The sequence below is a fragment of the Sphaeramia orbicularis genome, chromosome 10 (genome assembly GCF_902148855.1).
Source record: "Sphaeramia orbicularis chromosome 10, fSphaOr1.1, whole genome shotgun sequence".
In the NCBI taxonomy this organism is placed as follows: Eukaryota; Metazoa; Chordata; class Actinopteri; order Kurtiformes; family Apogonidae; genus Sphaeramia; species Sphaeramia orbicularis.
This window is the reverse complement of record NC_043966.1, coordinates 33,019,719-33,027,563: the sequence shown is the minus strand read 5'-3', so window position 1 is coordinate 33,027,563 and position 7,845 is coordinate 33,019,719. Positions and strand designations below refer to the sequence as shown.

The window sequence follows — 7,845 nt, the reverse complement described above, 5'->3', positions numbered from 1 at the left end:
ACTCTTAGCAACCAAACTGATTTTTACCCACCAGGCCTATAAGGAATGCTGCAATCAGAAAAATACCAGAAAAACTATTAATGGGTCTGAAATATCCAAGAGACTACAGGTACATGCACTTCACAATTTGTAATCAACAGGCTTCGACAATCACTAATTCAAATTAATTTGTAAGATTTATCAAAACACTATTTCATACTTTTATTTTAAAATTCAGATTCTTGGATCACTGTCAGAGTCCTCCTCTAAACGCCAGCACAAGCCACCAAAACGGACTTGTAGTATAAATTTTTATTTTAATTTCAGATGCAAGTATATGAAACATGTTAGAGGATAAATATTTACAATAAAAGTTGCATAACACACAAAAGCAGAAAATGCAAACACTCAAAAATTAATGACAGAAGTACGGCGCGCTAGCCATCTACCTGAAATGACACTCGAGGGAAGTGATGAATGATTGTCAACCCAAGTAAAAATGCAGAGGAAACTCAGTGAAAATCCACACAGAACATGTGCTGCAACTCATTTAAAAAAAAAAAAAAAAAAAAAAAGATAAATGCTAACTCTTTCTTTAAACTGAAAGAAATGTTGCATTGTCAGTGTGAGCTATGCTGGTGCAGCGCTTCTTCAACAAATTAGCCCCACCCATGTGGGGTGACATCACCATTTTCAAGAGGACACCAGGAACTTGCACTAAGAGTTATGGAGAATCAAAACATACTGTACATCCAGACGCCTTGTGACACTGCTTACCCTAGTGTATGCTTACACATCACCAGTTGAGCACTATATACAAATTCCCACAACCAAACACACCCCAATAGTGAAATATGTGTAATCTTTGTTCCAACACTCCTTATATAAATGTATAACTTTAATACTAACTGCAAAGTGTGATGTGTACTGACACAATGAACCCTGAGGAAATGTACGGACTACAATGTCTCTATCAGTTAAAGAAAAGCTGAAACTATGCAGCGGAGGCATTTAATAAGTATATATTAAACAACAGCCACATTGATCAGAGGACTTCCCCCACCCACGACAAGTAAAGCTGAATCACAAGCCTACAGTCACTGCAAGTCAGACCTTACGGCTACCGTCACACCACTTTACATCTCCAAATCACATGGAGAGCAAGCTTAGTTTTACACACAATGCATGGTGACGTGAAGCGATGGCACGAGTGAGATGTGGACTGTAGAGATGCTAGTTGTGAAATTCACGCAGTAGTGTTGATTAAGCATTTTTCCTGTTCAGTTTAATTTACCATTTTCCCACCAGTGTGGCAGCTGCAATGAAAAATAGAAGCAAAGCACATTTCACAGTAGAATATATTTTTTTGTTTCCTTTTTTGTCATGTTTGTTAAATACATACATAGAACAAGACAAATGGCTTCTATAATGAGTATAATCTTGCTGGTGCAGTCAGTCACAAAAAAAAGAAAAAAGAAAAAAAAAAAAAGCTGTCCACCATTCATGAGTTCAATGTTCTACGGATCAAACGGATACATGAGCCGACAGTGACTTTCAAGCTACGTGAGGCCTTTATTACATTATGGAGAACCAATGGGTCACATGTCACAATCAGTTCGGTTCAAGGTTGACCTCCACAGTTCCCCTTCACCAGAAAAGAATAAACCTTCAAGAGTCACTGAACATGCCTTTTCGGAGGTTTTCGCATGTGAAATAGATTAAAAGTTTATTACCATCCTGAAATCAGAAACAGTCCTGTACATACTGTTTACTCTACACCCGTCCGTAATCATTCAACTGCTTCTGTCAAAAAAGGAACAGAAAATAGAAGCAGTCTTCCATAAGCCAACTCAAACAGTCGATAAAGCCAAGAAAACACTATAAAGAATTACATACTTTAAAAAGATAAGCCTATAATTCTGCAGGCATTTGCAAATGAGTTTCAATAAATGATCCTTTTCAGAGGTGCTTCTTTGTGAGGATGTTCTCGTTACTGACACTCTCCTCATTCTACTACAGGTTGTAGCCGGACCATCCCCGCTGGACTCTGTACATTACGCAAAGTTGGAGGGTCCGAGGTGTGTTAGGGATGACCGAGGCTGTCCAGAGGAGCACTGGGATAAAACCTTAATGCTTACAATAACAGGCCAAAGGCCAGGGACAGAGGAAAAGGGCCAGAGTAAATGGTCCTGGATTCACTTGGAGCTCCAGGGAACTTCATCCTTACTCAACAGGAGACTGAAGGTATCAAAAGTAGATCTGCTTGGCATGTGATGGGTTCTGCTCCATGGGGCAGTAGGGGCATTTCAATCTGAGGATGAGAAAGGACAAGATGAGGAAGGCAGGACTGTGGTGTCTAGGGCTGAAATCTGAACTTGGAGACTTTTATTTTAAGTGCTGATACTGCTGAGTGTTGAAAAACGTCCCGTCATTTCATTCATTCATTATCTGAACCCACTTTATCCTCAATAGGGTCGCTGGAGCCTATCCCAGCTACTTATGTCATTTGATATCAGATTTCAATATCAATGAGTAAATCTGATGATAGTCAGTGCAGGTAGAATGTCTGCATAGCTGTCAACTGTTTTTATCTGTCTTACTTGCTTTCTATTTCTTAACTCCCCTTTTAATTGTATTTATTGTACACTGCTTGTAGCACTTTGAGGTTTTCAGATAAAAATGTAAAGTGCATTACAAATAAAATTTATTATTTTTATACCTTATAATGATAAAGTTAATAGAAACCCTCAAGTCATTACAGTTAAGTTGTAATGCTGATTAAACTACAGATATTTACAACTTCACTAGAACCACCCTGAGAAAAACAGGTGTATATTTCTATCTCTGAGGATATAAAATGCCAGTGATCTGAACCATAATCTTTTTTGTTAAACTGGAAAAGGGGGATAGGAATAAGCATCATTCAAGAATATCAAGTGTCAGCACCAGTACCATACATTTTTGAGTGAAACCCACCCCTAGGTATGTGACCCTTTGGGGTTTTGTTAATCTAACAGGCTATATATAGCACTAACATACACACAACATACATAAGAGTGAATGGTTGGATGTGAATGATTTTTTTTTTTTTTTTCGTATCGATGGAGTTGCATTGCATTTTATACTGCTATTTGTATGTCTTAGTTTTTATTAATGTCTGCTTTTTTAATAACATCAGCCTGCCCAGGGACTACAGGTGGAAATTAGCACTAGTGCTACAACCTGGCACACTACATCTCTCCTGTTTAAGGTTAAAGTATATTGTGCATTGTCCCTGTCTAGGTAAATAAATAAAATAATAAAAAAAATACAAATAAAATAATAATAGGTCTTTAAAGTAACAGAAGATTGTAAATGACCCTAAAATGTCAATAATAGCTCCTGCTTTTCTTTAAATGAGTTTATTAAATGACAAAAGACTCAGAAGACAATACAGCACTAGGTCTTCTACTCCCTTTCACATTCTAATATAGTGGATAGATTCAATACTTACTTCCCAGCGTTAGTCAGTTTATTGAGGGCATCTCTGGAGATGACGTGGCCACAGATGAGCTTCATCGGAGGGTTACTCTCTGAAGTCTGCTGCCGAAGGATGGGGCAGGCGAACACAGAGTGGTACCAGCACTTTTTCCCGAGATCTATTTCAATCTATATGAACAGAACAAAGGTGAATTAATTAAATGGTAAAATGGTTCATAAAAGAAAATAGGTTTGGAAATTCAGAGGAACTTACAGGCAGCTCATCTTTGTGTGTCCAGACTCCACTGCACTGTCTCTGCTCTATCACCTGCTTGATGTTCATTAACACAGGCAAAGCCATACAGCCTGATGCAAAGCTGGGGAGGAATGACAGTCTTGATCAACTTTGATGACAACTGCATATATTCAGCTAAAAAAAAGTGAATTCCTAGTATTATCAGTCAAAAGAGTGATTGCTGTTGCTGCAGTCTCAACTTTGGTATAAATGTTAACACTTCAGACTCTTACCTGACACTTAATGGAGACTCTACAGAGAGGCCCAGTAAGGCACAAGCATCCCTTGTGAAGATGTTACAGATCTCAGCCCACTGATTTGTCTCGAGCAAACTGCGGTATGGAGAGTTTTCAATGCCGTGACGCAGGTAAACCAGACTGCCCATCAGGATCTGAATATCTGTAAGAATCAAAAAATAGAGATTTAGAAAAAATAGATTGCACAGATGGACGTAAATAGGTTGGCATAATATTCAGTAAAACTTTTATTCCCTATTATTGGTCTGTTACAAATCCTGACAGACATCTATTTAAGAGGCAGAGTTAAAAAAAGAGGGAAGGTCAAACGGGTTCAAGAGGAGCATCTTTAAACATGTCAGCAATGTGTGCACTGTCTACCTCTCTGATGTTGAGCAGCAAAAGGCTGGAAATGCCTGGCATACTGCAAGGCCTCCATTTGGTTGCTGATGCCCCCACTGAGCAGACTGATAAAATACAAACGATGCAACTTGAATTCTAGGCTGCTGTTCAGGTCCAACAGACGCTGCCGATTCGTAACAGCCCATCTAAGGATACAAGCATAAGTTATTCACAGGGTATTTATTATTATCATGAGTTCACAAGCAATGGTCATACCAAAATCAGAGATATTTCTCATACAAATAAATGACAAATAACCAGAGACAAGAAAGGCAAGAAAAGGGAAATGTACTCTAGTGCCGGCCTGAGGTCCTGCATCCGTAGAGCTTCAAGGATCCTGTTCAGTTCAAGGAAAGGCTGCTTCATACTCATATCTATAACTACACCAGACTCCTACAAAAGAAAAATAAACAAGAATTATGTTACAAAACAAAGTTTCAAGAGACAACTTAATTTCCCTGCACCAAAACAGACAGAGGTATTCACGTTGGGTTTACATAAACCATGAGTTAAAATATTTTACAGTGTTTTACCTGACACAGATCCTCTGCTACACTGAGCATTCCTTGTCTGTACAGGTGTTCCACAATGGTCTCACTCAGGTATTTCTGTCTCTCTGGGGTGTCCCACACTGTCTCTGCCACCACAGCACTGATCTCTGCGTCGAAATTCTGTGTAGATGTGTATCCAAATAAAGCACATGCATTCAAAAAGTAACTATAAAACATCACAGAAAGCCAGTGACTGTTCTTACCCTGTCGATAGCTTTGCCCACTTTAGATACACTGCCGTGAATGTCCTTATGTCTGGAGGCCAGCATTTGTACTGTTTCTTTGATATTCTTACAACACTGTGCCATAGTCTGAGATAAGACGGATAAGTCTGCATCTTGTACACCTGCAAGAGATAAACAGACTTCACTATGCATGTCTATAAAATATAAATAAATATGCTGATAAAACACAGAACAAGCCTTAAGAACAGTACATTTAAGTGCAGCTTTCATATGTAATGAAGCAAAAACTTGCAACACAATGAAAATAGGAGTCAATATAAATTTATAGCCAAATACTAATTTTTTCTTACCAAATGCTACAAGCTGTCCTCGAATCTCACAGACACTGCGCAGGAGCTCATCTAACCTCTCTTCTGACTGGTGGCCATACATTACAAAGCGATGGAGCACTTTCTCCAGCTCCCGCTCCACACATGCACACTGTTCCATTGTTCAGAGTGGAACACGCACACACACACAGAAACACCTATGAGGAGGAAAAATATTTTTAAAAAGGTCAAAGTCTGTCCATTCATACAATAAAACAGATAGTACATTGACTGATACATCAGCTTATATTGATTTTGTTTATGTAAATACTACAGCAGCTAAACATCAAAGGTGTGTGTTGACATCTAGTAAATTTGTATCTGTATTGTTTACAATTGTAAAATGCTAAATGAAAAAAGCTGCACTGAATTCAACACAAAATAACGTGTACTGTCGGCCTGCTATGAAAAAAGGTTGTGGAGTTCTATTTCACAATTTCAGTCATGACCAAGTTACCTCAAGAATTTGACCAAACAAAGTGTTAAAAATCCCATTGTTGTCACGCAGTTAATTGTTGACCAAGTAAGGGAAACCATAGTATTCCCATGTAAAACGGACAATGTCATCTACCTTCATCTAGATAACAAAAGAAAACAGACGCAGTACGGTCCTGCTTAAAGGTCCAGTCTAGTGTAACATTGCTAATAAACGGCAAGGCCTTAACAACATTAAAAAGAGGCACAGTGTGCTCTGCGGCCTAGTGTTTACTAACGCTGCTCACCTCTAAGATAAACCTCTCAAAAGTACGAATTCAGTCACCACTAAGCGAAATAAAATGGCAATAAGCGGTTATGGTTGAGCATCTGGGTGGCATTCGGGCATTATTTTTGTGTAAGAAAATAAACTTATAGCCATTAAATCGTAAGTTAGCTTTGTTGTAAATCGCTGCTTGTAAGCTGTGTATAGAAAATGTCCCCCTAACGTAATAAGGGCTAACGTTAACACAACCAGTTAGCTACATTTACACTTTACAAACTGAAATGCATCGTGTCGTATTTATTATTCTTCCATCATTTGTAGTGAAATACTTTAATAAAAAATCGCCACAAACAATCCAAATTATATTTAAGTATTTATTGTAGACAGTAAAGCTGTCGCACTGGTAACATAAACAAACGGCACCACCGTCGGTGGCTATCTACAAAAGCTCGCCATTGCTAACAGCTAGTTAGCTAACAGCTAGTTGATGTTAGCCAGCTGATCAGAGACAAGGCCCCAGATATTTCAATAAAGAATGACAACCTACTTGTTGTCACTATTTAATGTTTTTTTCATCAAGTAAAGACTATATATATGTTTGGCTGAATTTTAACAGATGTTTAAATAAATATTACTTACCTACCTTGCTAATTAGTTAGCAAACATTAGCGTTAGCCGCTTGCCTGTTATGGCAACACTTCAGCAGCAGTGATGACAAAGACGTTTGAGGAACAAGACGGCTCACTCCGCAGTGGTTTCCAAGGACGATTTCCTGTGTCTATGTCCCGCCCCTTTAGGACACTTGCGGCAAATCCCGTTATATTATTCCAATGGAAGAACTCAACACGAACACATATTACGGCCCCTTCTTTCGCACTATAGTCACCCAATTAGATAGTGGACCTATTTTTCACAAGCAATATATCATCCTTACATTCTGACATCAAGATGACATTTGACACACAAGAAATGCTTAACTTTATTTCAGAGAGGTTTCACATTACAAACAAAGTAGTTTGAAAGCAAAATAATAGTAATTAGAATAAAATAAAGTTGGTTTTCAGGTTACATCGTATTTACGTATTTATTTTTTTATTTTCGAATATTTATTATTTCGTTTAACCATTATATCTACTTTCATACAAGCACAGTGTTTTCATCTATCTGACCACGCCCACATGTGAGACAGGAAGTGCACACTAGGTTAGACCGCTGACGCACTTCTCAGTGCACCATCTTGATCATAGAGAGTCTTTGGTAGTAATGCGGATCTTCCTGTGTCGCATTCTGCTTTTACGCCACATTTCACAATAAAAGTCAATATGTGGGGTTGAATCGGGTTTATCTCACACATTCAGTCTCATCACAGGTGCCAAGTTTGTACAAAAGGACACCTTGAAGTCAAATCAGTTTGTTGTTTTCCTGCTCTCCAATTTTCTCCTCAGTCTAAAGAATAAGTAATGACAACAAACATTCAGGTGGAAAATTACAATGTTTCTGTCTGAATGATAAAATATTATGAAGCTACTGCAAGAAATCTAGCCTGTAGAGTTAGGTCATGGAGTTTCAATCTCATACTAAAAGGAGCAAGTAGGTCAGATCAAAAAAGACAGATTTGACATTTGATCCTATGTTAATGTTAGGTTTGCCATTAATAAATAAATTCTAGC

General features: G+C 38.2%; 1 protein-coding gene across 2 annotated transcripts; it reads right to left on the bottom strand.

The window, feature by feature from the left end:
- Positions 1-273: 273 nt before the first annotated feature.
- Positions 274-6,957, bottom strand: rmnd5b (required for meiotic nuclear division 5 homolog B). 2 transcript variants are annotated; one of them, XM_030145594.1, is made up of 10 exons: positions 6,815-6,957; positions 5,458-5,633; positions 5,126-5,268; positions 4,905-5,042; positions 4,664-4,764; positions 4,351-4,517; positions 3,967-4,132; positions 3,713-3,815; positions 3,473-3,627; positions 274-2,290 (listed from the first exon to the last, which is right to left on the bottom strand). In XM_030145594.1, the coding sequence occupies exons 2-10, from the start codon at positions 5,594-5,596 to the stop codon at positions 2,227-2,229; spliced, it is 1,176 nt and encodes a 391-aa protein (XP_030001454.1). In that variant the 5' UTR covers positions 5,597-5,633; positions 6,815-6,957; the 3' UTR covers positions 274-2,226. The 2 variants fall into 2 exon arrangements, with proteins under 2 accessions (XP_030001454.1, XP_030001455.1); XM_030145595.1 differs by having other exon boundaries at positions 6,819-6,941.
- Positions 6,958-7,845: the final 888 nt, after the last annotated feature.

Coding starts and splice junctions, on each gene's coding strand:
- rmnd5b (XM_030145594.1), bottom strand. CDS start 5,596: ATGGAACAGTGTGCATGTGTGGAGCGGGAGCTGGAGAAAGTGCTCCAT. Junction 4,133..4,350: donor TGCTGCTCAACATCAGAGAG/GTAGACAGTGCA, acceptor TGATTCTTACAG/ATATTCAGATCCTGATGGGC. Junction 3,816..3,966: donor GAGTCTCCATTAAGTGTCAG/GTAAGAGTCTGA, acceptor ATTCCTCCCCAG/CTTTGCATCAGGCTGTATGG.